This window comes from Schistocerca piceifrons, chromosome 1, assembly GCF_021461385.2.
Source record: "Schistocerca piceifrons isolate TAMUIC-IGC-003096 chromosome 1, iqSchPice1.1, whole genome shotgun sequence".
In the NCBI taxonomy this organism is placed as follows: domain Eukaryota; kingdom Metazoa; phylum Arthropoda; class Insecta; order Orthoptera; family Acrididae; genus Schistocerca; species Schistocerca piceifrons.
The window spans coordinates 365,835,873-365,859,720 of NC_060138.1; the positions used below are offsets into that span (position 1 = coordinate 365,835,873).

Here is a 23,848-nt window from a genome sequence, read left to right on the forward strand (position 1 = left end):
CAGTTAGTTGCAGAGAAAAAAATTATATGTAATCCATAATAGTTCAGTGTGGTTTGAAAATGTAAGTACTGACAGTACATAGAAATAATCAAATCAGGAAATATGTTTGGCTGACAAATGTCAGCATTGAAGTTGCAAAATTGTGCACTTACGTCATTTACATTGTATAAATAAATCTGTATTTGGATTAAAATAACACTGTGATGTTAGGTATGTAATGAGGCAACGTCTGTCCATCATTACCCATACACCTAATATGTCTGCAGCAGCAGTAGCTATTAAGTTCAGTTCTGCATTGGTTCATCCTATTTCCCATTAAGGTGCATTACTTAGTTTGCATTGTGGTATTGTAATAGCCTTATCACTTCTATGCTCACTTTTACTCTTAGCTTCAGGCATTCTTTTGCATAAAATATTTGTGTAATAGACAGAGAAATGAGGTGCGTGTGGTAATAGATCACAACAGTTTCATTAGTGACCACAATTGAGCAGTTTTTGAAAAGTTGATAAATGGAAAAAAGGTAATTTTTTGAAGAAATGCAAAATGCTTTTTATTATTATTATTATTATTATTATTATTATTATTATTATTATTTTATGTCGCATTGAAATACTAACTACTTAAACAAGACACTGCTTTTTTTAGGCATAGTTTCAATTTTGTGTTTGACTTTTCCTAAATTTTAATTGTTTATGTCAGATTAGAGGTACAAAGTTGCCAAACTTTCATCAGAAGTCAATAGATGCACAGATGGAACTTGAAAGTGCTGTTAGATTTCACCTCAGTTTGTCTCAGGTGTATATTGGGTGGCATCTTTCATTACTCGTGTACTTCTGATTTATAGTTGTTGATGTATAATTTCATTTTTTGTGTATTATTATCTTTGACATTAATTACGGATAAAGCTACTTCATTGTTAATTTTGCATAGAAATATTATAATGTACTACAGTGTAACTCTTTAGTATCATGCCTTCCCATAAATGTTTGACAAGAAAAAATACAAAGCAGCAACCAATGTTACTGAAGTACAACACAAAAAGCACTGGCTACAGCAATACTAAACTGGAAATCTTTTCATCCTTATCAGCAATGTCATCATAAGCTCTTCTGCTCCTTCGGGCACATTAAAATTCCTATTAAGTTTAAAGACATCAGTTTTCATTTCCTTATTAACCATGTTGTTCTCTTCCAAAGTGCTTAGTTTCCTCACTTCCTGGCTGCATTTTTCTGGAAATTCTATACATAAAGATCTACAGGACTTCCATGATAAGTGTCCAATGCTGACAACAATAACTTGTACAACCTTTCATTAGCCATTGCTGGCAGAACACTTATTTTGAATGGCATCTCAGAATGTAGAGCTTCTGTTGCACTAGACTTTTCTACTGTACCAGGCACTCTTTCAGCTTATTAAATTTGCTGATTTCTTCCCTGGAGGCCGTTAGTATGCACATCATTACTATATTTTTATTTTCACTGATACAGGAGTCAGAAAATAATGAATTTCATTTGAGCCTTTTTTTTTGGCTAGGATGCCTCAAGGTTTCTGAGAAAATCCAATAAAGCTTAGGCTACTTGTTAGCATCCTTTTGGGCCTTCTGTTTTAAACAGAATATAAAAAGCAATCCTTCCTATTGTGTAGCCAAATCCTTCTTGAATAAAATACTTCATCGAAGGAAGGCTTTGGTATTGGCTGATTTTGTTGTATATCAAAACATACTTGAACAATATTTGGATTTTCATTCTTTGTTATTGCATGGAACTTTTTGTGCGAAATTTATGTAAGCTGTGGTTTATTATTGACTCTCTTTCTCAGCTCATGTTCCTTCCTTACTTCAGTCGTGCAACCTTGCATGTTGAGCATGCATGTGTGTTGGGAATTTTAAATTACAAGTTACTGCAATGGTAGAAAATATATTTGTAATTTAATAAAGAGCAAGTAGGAAGGCCTGGTGCTTCCCTTTTTCTATAGAAATGTTTCCACATTTTGATCATATTCACTCTGGATGCTAAATATCCTCTTGTGTAATTTTTCTATAAATAGTGGCTCTTTCTATATCTGTGTGTGTTCATTTCATTCTTTTATAATAGTGATCATGTTTCCCCCTCAGTTTTCAGCCAGTAATTTCCCTGTTAAATGGTATTTAGTGGCCAGATTTGAGTCCTTGGACATCCCTGATGCTGCTTGAAATAAAATGTTTCAGCACATGAAAGATACTGTCTAGCTCTCTTTTGGCCTTGTGCTTTACTGTATTGTAACAGTATTCTTCCTTTTTGCTTCTTTCTTGATGTTCCAGTGTTTTGATGATGTGATTATCATGTAATTTAGTAATAATTTGATCTGGTCAATTTTCTTTAAACTATTTAAAGTTTTGATATCATCATAAGTGAAATCAACTGCTTTGCATTCTTTTGTTCCTATGGCTTTTTGGTTCACTGGTATGTCTGCTAGCCCATGTGAACTGGCAATAGCTGGAGCATTTTCTTGTTCTTGTTTGAATTTTTCGTTGCTTTCGCTCTGGTCCTGGACTTCCTGCCGCCTAAGCACTGGGTTACATGTATAACCTTTTCTAAGTCACTTGTATTAACCACAAAATAGTTTTAACAGCCTACTCTGCCTATTCCATGGTCAACACATTATAACAGCATCAAATATCGGATTTTGACCAAACCTTTTCAACAGCTCATGGATGATGACAAACTTGATTTTTAACTACAAAAATCTGAATTTCAAAAAACTGAGCATTTATTGGCTTTTGGAAAAATGCTCCTAAATTGCCATGTGCAGAGCAGTATGACAACAATAACAGAGCAGGTGTGACTATCCTTGTTCTCTAGTCATTTATTCCTATGATAACTGTCCTGTGAACAAACAACAGTCTTTCACTTCTTTTCATGATCTGAATGTCTGTGTGAAAAGAATGAAATTGTGAAAATAGTAAAGGAAAAAGGTTACTACCATTCAAGACAGTCAGCCAGTAATAGTTGGTTACAGGCATGGCAGATCTAAGATTGCTGATCTGGTCAATAGCACCAGTCCTTTGTAACCATAAGTTGTGTATTTATTTTAGCAACCAATTATAGTAGATATAATAGAATGTTGTGACTAAAATTTACCAGGGACTGTAGCATAATTACTCGAGTTATGGGGAAGTACAAACTTAGAACTAGTCTGCCTCTGGGTGTCGGAGCAAAACAACAGTTATTGGAAAGTTTCTATAGCATCTTCAGCACCTTTGTAATATTACACTTGCTGAGGTGTGCAGGACTCTGGAATAAACATGCATTGCCCTTGCTTCTTGTGGTTAAATTGACAGATCCTCTGTTAACAAAATGAGAAGGGGTGGGAGAGATCTTCTAGTGGAGAATGTGGACCAATGTTCTGCATAGTGCCGATATCATTCGTGCCTGAGACACAGAAGTTGTGCTGTAGTGTTAGTGAGGTACACTCTTTAACTCTAGCATTCTAGGCAGTCCAATACCCATTGTGATTAGGACATGTGCAAACAGTGCAAAAGTGGAATTTCTTTGTGTACCTTGACTGGCTGTCTTTTGCGTCCATGGATTTCAGGCATTACTATTTGAGTTTTTGTACTTATGAGTACCTGACAGTCTTCCAGGTTCTGATGGTTTTGTTCGCAACTCTGGACTTAGAAACACAATGGTGATATCTGAGATGAAAAACAATTAAAGAATTCCATGCTGGAAAAGATAAAAACAAGTGCTTATGCATTGCAGAAAAATACAAGTAAAAAAGTGAAGTATGATATGGACTTTATTTTTAATAGCTTGCAAAATTGGTATAAAATATATTTCTTAGCTTGATGTGAGTGAGTGGGACAATCATTTTTTTCGGTCTTCATTCTTATAACTACTTTCTTTAAATATTCCAGTGAACCAATATTACTTCAAAAAACTTACTGTAAACAGTACAACACAGCTTCAATGTATTTAAGGAGTGGCATCGTGAAATCACCAAAATATATTGCAGTGTACACTGATGAGCCAAAACATTATGACCAATGCACACCACGAGGTTAATCTTGCAGTGTTTCAGGTATTTTGACATGGTTAGGAAAGTATACAAATGGAGCAGAGATGAATGGGGACTCATTTTAGCAATGATATATGCAACAAATGGGGAATCCAGTGACACAAGTGTTGTTGACAGAGGTCAGATTGTTATGTACTTGCATCTGGTAACAAGCACCTCAGAAACTGCACAGTTGGCCAGCTGTTCATGTGAGCATCTGCATCTGCAGAAAAACCACAATTAGGTGACGATATAGTCTGTCGGTAAACTGAAGAGCGAGCGAGCGAGTCCCCACTCTGCCAACCCAGCTACGTCACAAGGCGCTTCTACAGGTTGTTTCACAACGTAGTACCGGCCCTGCCGCGGCGCGCGCTTTAAATCTGTGGTGACGCCGTGTACAGATATGTCTCAGCTGCATTTATTTTTAGACAAATGCATTAAGATCATAAGGAATACAAAAAACGACAGCTTCTTCCGGAACACATTATTATAGAGTAAATATTATTAACATAAGAATGGAAGTCAGGATTCTACTACAAGCATAGAACCAAATACCTGTTCATGTGAATGAATGTTCCTCTATTGCTATTTGTAAAACGAAGCCCATATAGTGCAATCAGTCTGTAGAATTTAAGGCTTGTTCTTGTTTTGTGTTTCTACTAAAAGGTAGAAGCTTTCCTTGAAGGACTGCATTGAAACTTAACAATTCTTGCAACACAAAAAGTATTTAAAAAGTAAGCAGAAATTTATATTTTTGTGTGTTGTATTAGTCCGATTTGCACCACTTTTTTGTCACTGTCTTTGTAAACATGCCTCAAAAGTATGTGTACAATGTTATGCATATTGGGTATTTACTCTTTTCTCAGATGTCAGAAAGGTTATTTGCTTTGTATAAAAATAAATTAGAGAATCTGTATTAAATTTTGTTATAAGAATGGAATAAAGTACATGAAATTTTTAGAAATAGTAAATATTGCTTTTGGTGAGCCTGTTATGAGTAAACCAAGGGTAGACAAGTGTTATAAACATTTCAAAGCAGGCCTTAAAGGACAGCGGTTTTACAAGCATGAATGAGATAAAAAATGCACAGTTAAGAGACATATAAACTGTCCCAAAGAAACAGTTCCTAAAGTGTTTAGGGAATTGAAAAAAGCACTGGTATAGTATGTATTGGGGAATATTTTAAAGAGGATAACACTGCTGTAGATTAACAAATAAAGTTCTTACCAAAAAATAAAAATGAATATGTAAACGCACCTCGAATGTCAAGCTTTTTGCTTAGAAGCCCAGAATCGGTGTACATGTTTCGAAGGAAATTTCAGCAGTGTTTAGAATAGCTATTGCGCACATATTTTAAGCAATATGTCTTAGAATCAGGCGAATAGTGACCGAAATACAGAGTTAGTGTTCCATAAGCATCAAAGGTTATACGTGATTTTGAAACTGTCTATAACAATGGGTTTCCTCCCAAAATTATTAGTTTTCCTTTGTGGCGATTCCAGTAAACCATGCAGCTTATTTTTCCGTTCCTTACTTGTGTGTCCTATTGGGTGAGGCTGACGTTCGCATAGATTGCAGCCCTCTAATTGTGACTGGTAATATTAGCCAACAGTTCTTTTTGGGCCGCCTCTTTAATACACGCTGTAATAACATTAGTGACGATCGAACGCTCGTTACTCCGCAAATATCTCTACTTCTATGTATTCTGCACATTTTCTTGCAATGCTGTACGATTATCCATCACTTCCGGTCATCGAAGTACATCAGTAAGTATACAAAGTTCACTCACTGACACTGGCAACTAGGATCCCACGAATAGAAACGATGCATATCACTACACACCGATCTACACCGCTAGACAGGTAACGGGCAACAGATTTTGGGTGCCCCTGTAGGCCGGTAGCAGCGTTCTTCCGGGGAAGGCCACTTTCCCCCACCAAAAGCGCTGCTCGCTCTTGAGTTTACAGACAGACTATGCAATAGTATTTCTGCTTCAGCATGTTATTCTGTTAGAGGAATATGACATGTGTGATAGTACTGAGACTGAGAACACTGTGAGCACTGTAGCAGTGCTTTGGTTTACTACCTGTGTAGAGCGGAGCTTCGGCCTCATATAGCCATCAAGTAATTTTTAAGAGCACCATCAGTGAAGTTGTGTTTTTGTTGTAAATGAGACAGGCCTAAAAGGATAATTTTACCCTACATTATCAGTGACTTCCTTAAAGTCCCAAGAATATATGAAAATATCCTTTTTTTTTTTTTTTTTTTTTTTTTTTAATAACACATTTTTCCATTATTAATTGAAAAGTCAGAATTGTCTTTTGTTGTCTTTGTTACATTTGGAACATGTCAAATTTCTTGTTATATTTTACATGTATTTTCAAGTCCACAGTCAAGCTGATTGTCAAATTACTTTCACATTCAACCTCTTGTGCTTCCTGTATTAGTGTGATGCAAATTCTGTTACGGAAATAAGTGGGTGCTCTTCTGTTTTTTATTTCCTAAAGATTGTTGTTCCCTGTGAACAAAATATTTTACTTTTCAACATAACTGTCTTTAATGTTATGGCAGTTGTCACTGCCTCAGAAGATTTCCTCATTATCTAATGGGTTATTATTTCTTAGTATATCACTTTGACCAATACTCACTTTTCTTACCTCCCTGAAATTTATCATACTGGTGGTAATTTATTGACTGTAGCTGCAATCAAGTATTTGATATCCAGATGCCTCTACTATAACTTTATTGGGACTTCACTACAAGCAGTTGAAACATACCACAAAAGCCAACATACATTAGTCCCCCTCTGCTCCTCTGCCCCTATTCTGTTATAGTTCTGCCATAATTTACCTCCTATGATTTACCTCCTATTCAGTAGCAGTACAGCCTTCAGAGACTCGGATTTTGACCATATTTCATATATTTCATCAAATTCTCAGTAGACACTGCTTTACTTTACATCTTCTTCTTGTCATCATCATCCTCCTCCTCCTCTTCCTTCTTGTTCTTCTTCTTCTTCTTCTTCTTCTTCTGCTGCTGCTGCTTTCAGCTGGTCATCCCTGACATCAAAGCTCATGGGAAAAACCGGGCAACTGGAATATCTGGGCTACTAACATATGCCATTCCTATTCATACTGAATGTTGAATTTCTTAATCCTCTTCCTGGTATCCCCATCCGGTGCAGTTACCAGTTAGAGCAGAGAGGCCAGTTGGAAGGTCAGAGAGAGGTACTGGTGGAAGTAAAGCTGAATTGACAGGGCACGAGTTGTGCTTAGGTAGCTCAGGCAGTATGAGCAGTATGAGAAGGTGGGGTTTGGGTCCTGGTCCAACATTAAGTTTTAATCTGCTTGGAAGTTTCAAAATGTCATGCACTTTGCTGCAGAGTGAAAGTTACATTCTGAAATACAGGACTGTAAAGTCTGTCAGATGAAGTAAAAAAACTATACACACGGCAATTTGTTTTATAGCAAGTCTTTGATGAAAAGTATATTGCATCTTCTCCTCTGGCTCTTTTATCAATTCATTACAGATAAGTGAAGAGATAACACCCCCTTTAAAAATAAGGAAACTTGATACTTTCTCTGGTTGTATAAAGATTGGAAGAAATTGGCCAAACATGTCACTGAGTTGAAACGCAGGAGCATTGTAAAGGGGTTGAACAAAAATATGGAAACACTGTGAGAAATGCATGCTTATAAATAAGTGCAGAAGCTAGCCAAATATCACAGGTGGCGATGTTATGTTTGACCACAAGCAGCGCCTGTGCAATGGTCTCAATGCATTGCAAGTGTCAGTCATGGTGAGAACAGTGCTCTGTGTAGTTGTGAGTGGGTCATGTCAGAACAAAGTGAATGAAAATGTGGACACATGGTTGGTGCTCATATGGTGGGTGCTTCGTAACCAAGGTAGTCAGTGTGTGTGTGGTGTTTCAAGTGGTACTGTGCCAAAGGTTTGTACTGCTTACAGCAAAATCAGAAAATCATCATCCACTACATTCTGTATGGTGAGAGAAGAGCTCTGACAGTTGGCAGCATAGTTGTCAGTATTCAACATGGAAGTGCAGTGGGCCAGCAGCTGTCAGGGCTGGTAATGAACTGACAGACCTTCTGCTCCCACACATCGGCCCCATGACAGCCAGAGCTACAGAGCCTAAGAAAGCTGTAAGATTCATTGAAGCATTGTACTGAGTGATGTGTTCCTTGTTCAAATATTTTTCCTCATGTGTTTGCCTCCTTACACACACACACACACACACACACACACACACACACACACACACACACACAATAGACAGATTTTCGACATTAACAAGGTACAGCAAAATGAACAAATGTTATGTGTAAAATATCAACTGAAGATGTTACCTTTATTTTTCATGTGGGAGAACAGAAATCTCAAGTTCATTGTCGTCTGATTTATCATCTCTCATCACAACCCTACAGGCTTTGATATCTTTGCTGTTCTATGGCATTGTAATGGCAATGGTACAATGAAATGTGTAATTTTTTGGCCATGGTTCTCTGATTACGTATGAATTACATACAGCGTTTTCTGAGGCTTTCACTAATTCCAGAAGTTCCAATTTTTTGCATATTCTGTTCAAAGCTTATTTTATTATCTTTCAAGCAGTTGACTAATTCAATCTCTGTTGGTCCAATGTGGCTAGGGGATATTGGCTGGTACATACTTTTCAGTTGTGAACTTTAAGATATTTTATTTTATTTCAAAAGCAGTTAGTTTCGGCAATTCATTTTGCCATTTTTAGGCACCATACACTTTTTTTGAATCAGCGAGCTTATTGCATAGCACCATAAAACTGGATATCGTGAATCCCAGCTGTTGTACAGTTGCCGGCCGGAGTGGCCGTGCAGTTCTAGGCGCTACAGTCTGGAACCGAGCGACCGCTACAGTCGCAGGTTCGAATCCTGCCTCGGGCATGGATGTGTGTGATGTCCTTAGGTTAGTTAGGTTTAATTAGTGCTAAGTTCTAGGCGACCCATGACCTCAGAAGTTAAGTCACATAGTGCCCAGAGCCATTTTGTTGTAAAGCTGATGCAGTTGCTGTCACGTTTTAGTATGAATCAGCTGCACAATGTTTGGGATTCACGATATCCAGTTTTGTGGCAGTATATGAAGTTTGTTGATTCAAAAAAAGTGTATGGGGTCTGAAGAGGCAAAATGAATTGCTGAAAAGGGTTGCTTTCAAAATAAAATAAAATATCTTAATAAAGTGTGTGGCTGTTGGTAAAATTTATTGACTTGAAAAGTTGACTAATGGTGCCTCATTTAATTGTACAGAATGGTATGGTGTGTTGTTCATTACATAAAACGTTACCAGAATTGGCATTTGGTAGCAAACTAGTAACAAATCGTCTTTAAATGTATCTGCATTCATTTCCTTGTGGTAATTGACACTTCCCCCCCCCCCCCCCCCTTGACTGAAAAATCATTGTAGCACTGGGCACAAAACCATTTGTAGAGTCAGCATAAACTATAATTAGTTACCCTCCCTTACTAGTTGGCACACTCAAAGTTCAGTGACACGTTATCTGTCCACACAACGGAATGTGCAAGATGCACATTGAACCATGTCTCATCAATCCATATTACATGCTCCAGACTCGTGCAGGAATTGACATATCCATGCCACAATGACTCTGCGTTCCATTATTACATTTCTTCCAGAGAACTTTTTCCAGTGTAAGCCATAATTATTTTCTTTCTTAAAAGTAATCGAGAGCCGTGTCGTTTTGCCTGTGAACAAACCATCATCAAACAGTGATGCCATCAATTTTTTAAGTGTCAGATAGTCCTACAGTATGTGTACATAAGTTGCCTGATAGCACGTTTGTCGAAGTTGTTTTGTTTCAAGCAAGTGACACGATCTCTTCCTTGACTTTAGAGGCTTCACAATAACAGGGTTCCCAGCTGAATTGATAGCCTCTTTATCATTTGTGACTCTCTTCATTGTCTCTGTAGAGATGTTCAGTGCTTCTGCTGCCATGTCAGTCACTATACCACTGGTATCAATGGCCCAGCATTATCCCTTTCCCTTTCAAAGTAAACACGCAATCTGTATGTAAATTCATGTGCTTGAGATTTCAGTGTAGCTCCTTTTCCTAAAGTCCTCTTCTCTCCACTATATGAAGCCATTTTGCAAACACATGGCAAGAAACACTCAATTTCTGGAATGCACATACACACACACAAACGGGAATGAGGCATTTGGCACCACTAACTAAAAGGAGGGCTCACCTAGCACTATGGCAACACTGGGCCGTTGCCATGGTAATGTAAACAAAAACTCGTGATCTGATTGGCTGTGATGGAGCGCGTGAAGCACATGCACCAAGGTCACTACAACTGTCAGAGCTCTTCTTTCACCGTACAGAGTATAAGTGACAATGTGGACAAAAGTGTGTGTTGAGTGATGGTGACAGATGGTCCTTGAAGATAATTGTGACGATAAACGCGAAACGACAGCTGCAAAAGTCAGTGCAGAACTGAATGTCCCAGTTGTGAACCATGTCAGCACCAAAACAACATGAAGCGATTTCCATAGGCTGGGAATTGCAGGGTGAGCTGGAATTCCGAAACCATATACCAGTAATGCAAATGGCTGTAATAGGAAATGTTACGGTGTCAAAGCCATAAAGCCTGGCCTGTGGAGCAATAAAGTCAGTGATTTGAGACATAAAGGAATTACAAACATTGCCTGTGAGTGGATATTGATTTAAATCACTGGGGAAAGTTGAAAATTTGTGCTGGACCGGGATTTGGACCTGGGTATCCTGCTAACTAGGCAAATGCACTGACCACTGCATCATCCGGACACAGTGGTCATCACAACTGCACTGACTACCCTCACATGCCTCCCCTTGGACCCAAATTCTCAACTTATTCACACACTATTAAGGGGACACGCCTCTGAATGGGCTGCAATTTTAGCATTATCTTCACCTTCGTAGTGCAACTGATCTATAAATAAAGAAAGAGCTCAAAATTCTTGTACACAATTAGGCTCATTAGTCAAAGCATTTCCCAAAAAATTATTGTGATATTTATTATATTTTGGCACTGACAACAGTATTTATAATAGTACAAAAAACGGAACACTATTTCACTGTGGTACCATTTTCTGTGGAACCACTGACTGCACAGCTTGGAAAAAGTGTCAGAGTACAGACAACATTCACGTTAAGATTTTTATGCCTCCAGTTTCCTTCCCTGATGCTGATCTGTGAAAAAGACAAATAATTTACTTTACTACGACAAAAATATTTAAAAATGTAGCCCAAATATCACAGACATCATCATCATCATCATCATCATCATGTCATAAATTTTTCAGGGAATAGTAGGCAAGGGAGGTAGAGGAGGTCATTCTAAATATGTGTACCAATTTTTGAGAGTTTAACTTCAATCATTTAGGAGGAAAGTGTACTTGAATGATGTGATGAAAATTCAAGTTTCTGATAAATCGCAAAAGATGATTTACAGATTTGTTAACTTACCACTATGCTTGTTTAAAACATTCCAGCTGCATACTCCAGTTGTCCTGTTTCCTTATACTCCATACTCTTTCTCTTCATTCTTTTCTTTATCCTTGACTTCTTGGTAGCAGCTATTGTAGCTGTCTCTGCTGCGGTTACCCGCCGCTTATCAATAGCAGTTAGAGCTGAAGCCATATTCCTTCCAGCCTTTAGGTTCAATTTTTTCATAACATTGATCCTTGAAATCTTCCCCTCATTGAATGTTGTTATTGCATCTGTTACACCAGTCTTCAGCACTGTCAGCCCAACAAATTCGGTTTAGGGTATTCTTTCCCATGTACAGCTGTTGAAGCTTTCATTTGCATTCCTAAGTAGATTTTTATTTGCCAGCTCCCTATATATAGGCCTAATTGCCTGCAATACAGCAAGGGGTAAGGAATGCTTGTGGGTATATTGTATGCTTGTAGCGTCGCTCAACCAGTACTTGCACCATGAATCTTCCCCTTTTGGACACAAACCATGATGTGGGGTGTCATCTGTTGACACTCTGTGAAACCATGTTGCCTAAACAGCTCATCTCGTGTTCTCCAAATCTCCTACATTTCTCCTTATTGCTAGTCCATAATACTGAGTCAAAGAATCAATTTCACTTTCTGTAAGACAACCTGGACCACCTGTGTGTTTTCCACCTGACAGTTTTTTCCCACTGAAGTCTTTACATAATTTTCTCAGCCGAGCTCCCATTCGTTTTGTACGTGCCCAACACATTCAAGATTTTCTATCAGTGTCTTCCCATATGGTCTATCATTAACAACAGTTGTGTGTCCTTTACAGTCTCCAGCCCCAAGGTAGCCTACATACCTCACACCATGACTGACCTCTGATCTTCTAAAAATGTTTAGAATTCCTATTGTTTTCATGTTTCCACTTAGACCGTTAAAGTTCTTTACACAAAAAATGGGTGCCAATAAATTTACTTGAACAACCCTGGCAGCATTTTGTTAGACATTCATAATACAGTATCTTACCAATTTCAATAAATGTGGCAGTTACAACCCCATTCAGAGAAGTATGACCTCTCTTCTGCCAAGACCCATCAAATGCTGCTACAATGTTTGTATTCTCAGACAAGGCTACTGCTTCTTCTGCTGCTCTTTTCATTGAATGTTCACTTACACCACGTAAAGCATTATGTGTTAATTTATTATCTCTGTCAAACCTCTGTGGAGGTGGAGGCAAATGCATCACTGCACAAAAAGTCTGGGCTGCTGTCCTTCCCCTTCCAATACATCGCATTGCATAAGCAAGCTGAATATTCACACTGTAATGTCAACTGTCAGTGGCTGATGATGTCATAGTGTCACTGTGAATCTTGCACGAGTTACAGGCAAAGACTCTTCCTTGCGAAATGTCGTCAGAAACGTCAATACTATCTTCACAACTGCAGTACTTACATTTCACAGCACTCTTCATAAGTCTTGACAGCATTTAGGAGACCAAGAAATTTTTTTCAAATTTTTGGTCATTTTCAAGAGCATGTCCCCTTAAATCCTAATTACTTGTGGCATTTTTCCCATTTCCCGTAAGAGTTCTAGCCTGTTGTGCATCTGCACTAAAGAGATCGTTGGCCATCGTTGCCTTAATTATACATATTTGTTGTGTGTGTTCTACCACACGTCTGTGGACAAGTTAAAGAACGGACATTAAGGTGAAGATGACCATTGACATGTCAGAAAGGCAGTTACCACATACATTGAAAGTAATGTTTTAAACTACATATATTGAAAGTATTGTTTTAAACTGTTTCCGAGTTCTGTCAGAGTTTACGTATGGCATACGCTGTCCCAAGCCTACAATGCAGTCTGCCTGCTGCCGAGTGTGAAATGTAGTGGATGTTCAGTAGGATTTGGGCAGAAAGATCCTCATATTCCATGGACCCCACGGTTACTCTGCAAGGCCTCATTATTGTTAAGTATTATACGGCCATCTTGGCTGGTCAGGCCCATGGTACAATATTTGTTCCCCAATGGCGTTGCTTTGTCCCAAGACATCAGGGCATGATCCAACACTGGTGAACTATCACTGATGAATTATCACATCTCCCATGACTGTCAGAGTCACCACGTCTCAATATTATTCAGCCTCTGAGATCTACTTTTGGAGAGAAGGGCGAATGATCGCTATCCACCTCCATCGGCGATAGCTGAACTTGCCAATATTTTGCATTAGAAATGGTATAAGATTCTCTTGAAAACTACACAAGACCCGTATTTATCCGTTCAGAGATGACTGGATGATATTTTGAATGCCAACTGTTTTACTTCACTGTATTGGGCATGATAATGTGTTTTGTTTTTGGTGTATCACGTTTTTGTACACCCACTGTGTTTGAGAAAAACACAAGCTATGTGGATGCAGTGTTACCTCTCTGAGCAGTGGCTACTGCATGGCCAGTATGGAGTGATGTATCAGAACTTCTGCATTTTAGTGAAGTATAGTAGTCATTGAGCCAATGATGGGTTGAACACAATAGTGTCTGACCAGACAGTCCCGTGGAATGTATGCTAGTACTTTCCTGTGATCTCTGAATCAACTAATCCAGATAAGAAGGAACAAGGAATTTAACACTGAATATGAACCAAGATGCAACATTGTGTACTCCATTCCAGGTTTTTTCTAGACTTGAAAGTCACTTCAAGTGGATGAAAAATCAATCCACCAGTTTTGCTATGTTTGTACGCCAAAGCACCAGAGAAACTGGTATAGGCACTTGTATTCAAATACAGAGATATGTAAACATGCAGAATATGGCACTACGGTTGGCAATGCCTATGTAAGACAAGTGTCTGGCGCAGTTGATAGATAGGTTACTGCTGTTACAATGGCAGGTTATCAAGATTTAAGTTTGAACATGGTGTTATAGTTGGCGCGCAAGCGATGGGATGCAGCATCTCCAAGATAGCGATGAAATGGGGATTTACCAATATGACCGTTTCACTAGTGTACCGTAAATATCAGGAATCTGATAAAATATCAAATCTCTTGACATCGCTGTTGCCAAAAAAAGATCCTGCAAGAATGGGACCGACAACGACTGAAGACAATCGTTCAAAGTGACAGGAGTCCAACCCTTCCGCAAAGTGCTGCAGATTTCAACACTGGGCCATCACCAAGTGTCAGCGTATGAACCACTCAACGAAACCTCCTTGATATGACATTGGACTGATGATAGGAAACATGTTGTCTTGGTTGGAAGAGTCTTGTTTCACGTTGTATCAAACAAATGGATGTGTACAGGTCTGGAGGCAACCTCATGAATCCATGGCCTTGCATGTCAATGTCAGCAGTGGACTGCTCAAGCTGGTGGAGGCTCTGTAATGGTGTGGGGCGTGTCCAGCTCGAGTGATATGGGACCCCTGCTACGTCTGGGTACGAATCTGACAGATGACACTTACATAAGCATCCTGTCTGATCACCTGCATCCATTCATGTCCATTGTGCATTCCGACGGACTTGAGTAATTCCAGCATGACAGTGCGACACACCACACATCCAGAATTGCTGGAGAGTGGCTCTAGAAAAACTCTTCTGAATTTAAACACTTCAGCTGGCCACCAAACTCCTCAGGTATGAACATGATTGAGCATATCTAAGATGCCTTGCAACATGCTGTTCAGAAGAGATCTCCACCCCTTGTACTCTTACGGATTTATGGACAGCCCTGCAGGATTCATGGTGTCGATTCCCTCCACCCCTACTTCAGACATTAGTCAAGTCCATGCTACACCATGTTGTGGCATCTCTGCGTGATCGTGGGGGTCGTACGTGATTTTAGGCAGTTGTAACAGTTTCTTTGGCACTTCAGTGTATAAAACAATTGTGATAAAATAATGCAAAAAATTATGCAGAACTTTTTATATCCAAAAGTTGTTTCTGTTGCTCAAATTAAAATTACCATATCAAGTTTATATTTCTCATATCACAAATCCTCCTTTGGGGATGGGGGGTGGGGGAATTCTGTCACATTCCAAGTAATAACTTACTCTTACTTTCTTTTAGATCTCTGCCAATCTCTTCAGGACACTTCCGCCAAGTGAAAACCCTGATTTCGATCCAGAAGAAGATGATCCCACGCTGGAAGCATCGTGGCCACATTTACAGGTAGAGTCGGCATCTTAAATGTTAATGTCACCCTCCCACCTGGCTGTCCACCCACCTCTCTCTGTCATACCTGTCTTCCACCTTTCAGTCTATAACGGTAACTTTCTCCTCACGTCCCACTGTCTCTCATGTTCGTCACTCTTCATGAGTTCCTTACTTTTCTCACTAGCCCCCATTGTTAAAGCATCACAGTGACTTTCAAGAATCCAAGTAATGCATGTTTTATTATGTCACATTTTTCCTTGTATTGAAACGTTAACATATGATTGTTCTTTCAGCTGGTATACGAGTTTTTCCTGAGGTTTTTGGAGTCGTCCGATTTTCAGCCAACTATTGGAAAAAAGGTCATAGACCAAAAATTTGTACTTCAGGTATGCAGCAGACATATACTTTAAAGTTAATCATTAGAAAATTCAGATACACACACATATATATTTCAGTTAAATTTACTGTTCATTCTTGAACCTTTTGAATTGTAAAGAAATATTATAGATGCTGCAAGCTACATTTCTACCCCTGCAATTTTGTGTGTTGGTAGTTTCTATTGGAACAAACAGACAGAAAACTTTTCAACAGAGATAATAATTTGGCATTTACAAGAGTAGGGTATGCATGAAATATAATCTATTGAGTACTGGATTGGTGAAATATGTCAGTATTTAAATAATTTGATTATGAGAATATCCTTTTGTTCCAATTTATACAGGGTTAGAGGATTATTGAAGGTTAAGTAGGTTATAACACTGTGTAGGTCAGGACAGGCCAAACTTTACGTGTGCAGTATGTGTGGTCTGCAGGCAGGCCAAAGCCCCGCCTGTCACTTCGCTTTGCTCATTCCTGAGAAGTTCTTGGTACTGTGTAACATTTCATTTAGCGTTATAGTGCAGCAGTTTGCGATCGGCACAACTCTTGAGTTCAGCAGGACTGTGAAGTCAGCGCCTTTTACCCTTTCCTATTTGTTCTCGGTATGAAGGACATTCACAGATCCAGTGGCTGTTTGCTCAAAAAGAGGCAGTCTAGCAGTCTATCATCGCACTCCTTAAAAATGTGTGGGAATAACAGAAGAGAGGGATGAGAATTCACAATTTGCGGCAGGTACTGGTTATTTGCTACAAAACATTATTATAGCACCATACAGAAAGAATGTAAACTTTTGGATGACGATGAAAGAGCAAAAAATTATACAGTGATGAACAGGTGGGATTCATTTTTCTGTACATCGAGAAGCACTTTGCTAAATTTACAGGCAGGGAGCACTTGAAGAAATTGGTAGTACAAAGTGTAAACTTTCTGAAGCTGTTCTCATTACTCCATTTTCAGTTGCAACAGTTTTTGTGGAAATGAATGAAGAGTATGGAGACTTAATATATTTCTGCAAAGTGCTTTCGTTAAGTCAAGGGACATGCCTGGAATAATTTTCTGATTAAATCTTGCTGTTGTTGAATGCATGAAGAAAAAAGCAGTGCATGAATGAAAATTAGAACATCTGAATGTACTGCAGACTTGGCATTTTAAATGGACTTGATTGCACACTGCCCACAGTAAGATATTGCAAGGTAACTTCTTTCTGATTTGATGAGGGTGCATTTAAAAAGAAAATCACATTGTAGAGGGGATACATTCTGACAAAGACAGTCCAGTTCCATAAGCTCATTGACATTAAAGAAAGGGCGGGGTCTGAAGGCAAGCTTGTGGCCCTGCAAGAATTACAATTATAGGTTTATAGAGTTTTTGAGGTCATTGTCAGTCTTACATCTGTTTTTGAGCCCATTTGCTGTTTCAGTTGAAAGCGCCCCTGTGTGTGTGTGTGTGTGTGTGTGTGTGTGTGTGTGTGTTTCAGATGTAATTGGTGGACCTGCAAGATACGTCCATAATGAGGTTGCAAAAGTACTACAATATTCCTAGCGACATATTTGTGTGAAAGACCTTTTTCAATTATGAAACTAGATAAGTCACTATTACATGGCAAATTGAGTTCAAAGAAATTGTCTGTCTGTATACCAACAGTTGGTGCCAGATAAAAATTATATTATGTTTTCAGCGTGCCAAAAAGTATTAATACTGAAAACTTGTTTTGTTTGTGATATGTCATCGAGAAATGTGAAATATAACAATACGATTGTACTACCATTTAAATATGGTACATTCACTTTCGTCCCCTCTTCCCCCTCCTCGCACTCAGTGCGGCATGGCTGGGGGGGGGGGGGGGGGGGGGGGGGGGGATGTGAAGCGAAGCTGAGTGCTATGGGACTTGGGTCCAAGCATGGTCTGTGAACCAAAATTTTGGCCACCCTGGGTGTAGGTGGTATATTTCATACATAAAATAGATATTCTGTGTTAGGGTATCTTGAAATTTTTTTCTTCTCATATAGGTGTCAACCCAAACAAAAATACTGTTTTCCTTTACATTACATTTCAGGAAACCTGCAGGTAGGATTGCAGTTTTTTTTTGCTACCATCCTGGTTTTGTTAACCAGATTCTCTCTCTCTCTCTCTCTCTCTCTCTCTCTCACACACACACACACACACACACACACACACACACAAGGGGTAAAATGAAATTTTCTGAAGAGTAAAAGTCAAACAAGTTGATTCTGTTTCAGTCATGAAACTTAAATTATATTCAAAAGATCATTCCTGTTATCACAGTTTAGTAAGAAAAAGATAAATGGAATTAATTGACAGCACAACACACCTGTAACTGCATAGGGGCTGCTGTTGTGCTGTACACAGTATTATTATTGTTGTTGTTGTTATCAATATTGTTAGTGTCTTTCTCGAAGCGATTAATGAAGCATTTTCTGGACTGTCAATTCAGAAGTAAGGAGTGTAGCAATAAGTTATTTATGAACAATAAGTATAGTACACTAGACCATACATTTTAACTTCATTGGTTTTAAATGGGGTTGCAGTGTGCAGGTCAAGCAAGTGCTGCATTGGAGAGGAGTAATGCAGGGAAGAAGTTTTTGTAACTAGTGTCTACATTCACTTTGGATACTTAGCATTCTTATCTGAGGAGTTGTGGGTAGCACTTGTGAAGCACCACAAATTCCTTTGTCATTCATTCTAACACACACACACACACACACACACACACACACACACACACACACATCATATCATTCATCTTAAATCATTTTAAAAATGAAAATGTTCCAAGAAGTGTCTTTCATTCCACAGTTTAGTTAGTTGATAATGTGGGGGGTGCTAGGGGCAACAGATGGGGGGAAGGGGATGGTACTAGGTAATGTCTAAAAAAGTTGGGAACTACCGGTATATAATAATAAAACTATAATGTAAATAATTCATACACTAGTCCTACCTATATTAAATTTATGAACTTCAAACAATGCAACAAATTTGTGTTTAATGAGCAATAAGTTTTAAAAGTTGCAAAGATAAAAGATTTTTAAAATACATTTCAGCCTCAGGTCACACAGATATCATTATCAGTTCATGTGGTTAAGCAAGTCATCATCAAATGTGTTGTTCAAAAATAAAGGAAAAATGGTATGCTAGAAAATACTAGGGAACTAAATTGCAAAGTCGAATTAGCTTCTATACACAACTACATGCACAGCAATGTATTACTCCATAACATGTCAGAATGTAGCTGAACAGGCCAGGAGAGGCACTCCAATGCAAATATATCTTTACTTCAGTTGTTGGAATTTAGGCTACAGTTAACTGCTTAATAGTGTAAAGTTGCAATTATTTTAAAAACAAGATTAAAATAAATCTCAATAAAATTTTTGAGATATGCCTTTCTTGAAGTGAAAACTGGTAAAAAATAGTGTTACTACTGCTATAAATATGCTAGAGATACTTAAGTAGTTTAAATGAAGCCTACCTGCAGAGGTTGCCCACAACTATGAAACTGGTTACCAACAGCTGGAAGTTTACATGAAATAATCATATTAAAGAACTGTTGAACAGAGTAACTGCAAGACAGGTTCGAGGAGGCAGAAAAAGAATCCCACAAGGAATAGGGCAAGAAATAGAGACAAGAGACGGCATAAGAGATTAGGAAATACTTGGTAAAGGCTTTGTTACAGAAGTCAGCGTTTTTCTTTAACCATTATTTATTCATTTATTTCAAACTCTACAGATGTTTCCTAATGGCCTCTTGTGGGAAGACAATGACAGTTGTCAAATTGCTGTTTTTGTTTGCTACCGTATGACAATTTTTTTAAAAAACAAGGAACGAAATCTTTTTATCACTGCCAACATTACAGTGTTCTCTAAAGCAGACATCAAAATGTCTGCTTGTTTGACCTATTTAAAATTTCGAACAGACACAACATTTTATGTTACGTATACATGACTTTTGAGTAATTTTTATGTGCTACTCCTCCATCGTGCCATATTTCAAGTCAGATGTGACTGTCTGTACAGAAGACCACATTTGTTTTATTCTTAGGGAAGGGATGAGAAATCTATTCCAACACTTTTCCTGTAAGTCGATAATTGTCTGTCAGTTATTTTTCAATAGTCAACAGCAATTGAACGCCTTATAGCTCAGGATCTTTCCTTTTCCATTGCTGTGTGTTTTAGTATCTGAATGACTGCCTTGTTGTTGAGATACACAGATACGGAGAAGGGCAACACAAATGGTCACAGGCTTGTTTGACCCACAGGAGAGTATTGCTGGCGTGTTGAACTTCACTAACAGATTCTTGAAGATGGATAGAAACTATCCTGAGGAAATCTACTGACAAAGTTTCAAGAAATGGCTTTAACTAATGACACTAGAAATATACGACAACTCCCTACATATCACCCCGATAGGGATTGTGATGATAAGATTAGATTAAGTGGTGGGATGTACTATCTGCCGTGCACGTCAGTTGTTCACAGAGTATAGGTGTAGTGTAGGTAGGTGGTGATTGCTAAACTTGAAACACTTCCTGCTCCCTTTTCATTTTATCGTTACAGTTATTTGGTTATTAACCTAAATTCATAAGTAATACAAAGTCACTTTATAACGCAATTTTTTGTCATTTAATCGCTCGTAGTTGCAGTTGACAATACAAAGCAGGAAATGCGTAGATAGCCTGTGATACCATTCCTGCCACTACCACCTTTTTCTTTTATGTAATTTATAAGAATTTTATTATTTTAGTTGTTATATAGTTGATCCTGGAAGGCATAATCTTCAGCATATCCAAAAGAGTTGGGAAAAAATATATATATGCAAAAGGAAAAATGTGTATTTGTGGTAAATGACTATTATTATGTTTGGAAGAAAAAGTGAGCAAAATGGGATGAAGTTGTACCTTCACAGCGATTAAATTTCAGGGTGCAAAATAAGATCCAAAAGTTATCAGAACCTATAGGTGCTGTGGAAGCAGTGAAAATACTTTTGAAATGCTGGACTTGGCTCATAAGTTGGACATTTTATTTGTTATTAGTTCTGTATACAAACTGATGTAATGAAAGTGTCAAATCTTGATTTCAGTGTGAGAGACAAGTAAAACCAAGAGATGTTGTTTCACTTAGCCTTCATCAGTCTCTTAGTTTTAGCTAATATTAAAACAAACAGATAAACCTTCGAGGATTTGTGGGTAAATGGGGGGGATGATATTGAAAAATTTTGCCTTCTAATGCACACAAATATTTCAGATTCATAATGTGGTGCGTTAGGTTGGGCAGGTATGCGACTCGAGATGAAAGATGGTGATTAAACAAGATACCAGGGATTTGGGAAAAGTTTTCTATGTTTATACAAAACTTTCAAAAGTCGTATACTCTGGAAGAAGTAATAAAATAGACGAGAAATTGGAACGATTCTATGTAACATTCAGCTGTTCTCAGTGTGTATCCAGCAAACCAAGCAGGGCATGAAGATATGTGTACCTGTGGATTCCAAGGTATCGTACCTGTGCAATTTAGAAATACATATTTGGTTGGAATCAGAAGTGTTAAACTAAGTAGCAGACTTTCTAATTTGTCGAAATGAAAAGGCAGGGAATTAGTTTACAAGTATTGGCTTGCTGGAATAGTTTGGAAGAAAAACTCATTCTTTTCTTGGGACAGTAAAGAGAAACAAGCATGAGATTTCTCCACCAGTAAAGAAAGGAGTGTCCACAGTTCACTTCAGACAAGGCCATACTCAGGTTTCATATATTCTTAAAAAAGGAAGTCTACGATCCTGGCGTGAAGCTGGCATGAGATTAATTCAATAGATGGAGTAAACAGAGATCATCCATTGCAACAGTTTTATGATAACACAAAAGGTGGAGTCGGTACTACCAATAAGTTGACCACTTTGTATAATGTTGCAAGAAATGTGTGCTGCTCATGTGGAGTATATAATAACGGTTGTTAGGAAAGGGCTATACAACTGTAGTTCATATTATCAAGTAAAATAATTACTGTGACTTTATGATTGTAACCTTTTATCCACAGTGTTCCCCACACACACTTTTTTAAAGGTTACAGTGCATGTTGTTAGATTCAAGTGAGGAAAAGCAAGTATCCCAGAATCAAACTACACGAAGGTTTCTTCTTGCCACAGAAAACAATTTGGGAATGACAAAACATAGGACTCCGGGGATAATATGAGATTGCTAGAACAGCCGCATATGCACATGTGGAGAACATAACTTCTTAGTGCACAGTCAAGCTAATTATGTTTCCATATTTTGGTGAAAAAAGTTCATTGCAATTGGGAAACCTTAGTTCTGCACATGGTGAATAGCAAAATACAGGTTATTAAATGTAACATTCATTGCTGGAAAGACTCCTTCCATTTTGCCTCAAAGGTTTCGAGTCATTCTATCACATTTACTGAAAGAGCGTTACCATATGGTATGTGGCTACGTCCTATGTCTGTAACAAATTACAAACCAAAAGGTAAGAGAGACCCTACAAGACCAAGGAAAAGATCAGAACTATAACAGTGAGTAAATAAGCTGAAATGGAAAGTTAGAAGAAATACTCAGTATTTACGTAATCCTAGGTTGAGGATTTAATGTTGATGATTTTGTGTGTTCATTTAACATACAGGGTGGTCAGAAACAGTCTGAAAAGTTTGTAAGGGTGTTGCAGGGTAGCTTGTCATGAGAAATAATTGTTCAGAGATAAGTTTGATACATTGCACTGTTTCTGAGTTGATTAGCATTGAGGTTAGCACAATGAGACTGTTGTGTGAGCAAATTCAAGCAGCCCACCAGATGCAGTTAATGTCCATGATTCTATAGTGTGAACAACAGTACAAGAGACTGCTCAGTATTTGGTTCAGTTTGATCCTTATTAGCATCCCATGTCCAATTCTTGTATCACTCTCTTATTCAGTTTTAGGAATCCAAATGGAGAACATGTTAGGCGATACCGTCTGGCAGGCCACTTGAATTTGCATGTTCTACGGCCTGATTGGCTAACTCCAATGCTAATTATCTCTGAAACAGTGCAACGTATTTAGTATTATTTCTCAGCACAACCTACCCTGCAACACACTTACAAACTTTGCAGACTGTTGCTGATCACCTTGTATAATTGTCAATAGCTCGATGTGTACATACTTAAACAGAGTAGTATAAGTTAGAAGTCTCAGGCAGATTAACCTCATCAAGGAACTTGCATAAGGATACTATAAGTTTAATTTTTTTATGAACATTACTCGGCATTTGTCCACATTTTTATGGGAGCTGTAACTCATTACACCAAATAAATAATTTTCCAAAGAAGGAAAAGAACTAAGTGTCATCAGTTACTGTTCTTTTGAAGAAAAAATAATTTGACAATAAACAGTAATACGTAGTTCTATTAATTTTTGGCTTTTGTTTGCATCTTCAGTTTTTGTCTTTTTTTTTCTGTAATTGTTGGGTTTATTCAAATTCCCTTTTTCTGTCTTTTCCCCTGTGCATGTTTCTTCCTGTCCTATCTTCTATATCAAGTCTGTTGCCATGCATCACTTTTCTACTATTGTTAGTTCCAAAGACGAAAAAGTGCCTTCTATTTTTTGGAAATTGTTGAACTAAGACCTAATTGTTTTAACTTCAAGACCTCAGTTTTACTTAAGTGTTTCTCTTGCTGCTCAGTTTTAATCCATTCAGTGGCTATGGCTCAGAGCAGTCATTAGTAACAAGGAGACGTCCCCAGGGGTGCAGTCAACTTTTTGCAATCGTCAATATGACAGGATATTTAAGAACCCAGC

General features: G+C 38.1%; 1 protein-coding gene across 2 annotated transcripts in view; it reads left to right on the forward strand.

Moving 5' to 3' along the window:
* The window catches only part of LOC124785919 (serine/threonine-protein phosphatase 2A 56 kDa regulatory subunit epsilon isoform), a 277,259-nt gene that overhangs the window by 156,615 nt on the left and 96,796 nt on the right, over positions 1-23,848 (forward strand). For both annotated transcript variants that reach the window (XM_047254221.1, XM_047254220.1), the window contains exons 3-4: positions 15,589-15,690; positions 15,969-16,061. In XM_047254221.1, coding sequence (XP_047110177.1) covers positions 15,589-15,690; positions 15,969-16,061 — 195 coding nt within the window. The remainder of the gene's footprint in view (positions 1-15,588; positions 15,691-15,968; positions 16,062-23,848) is intronic.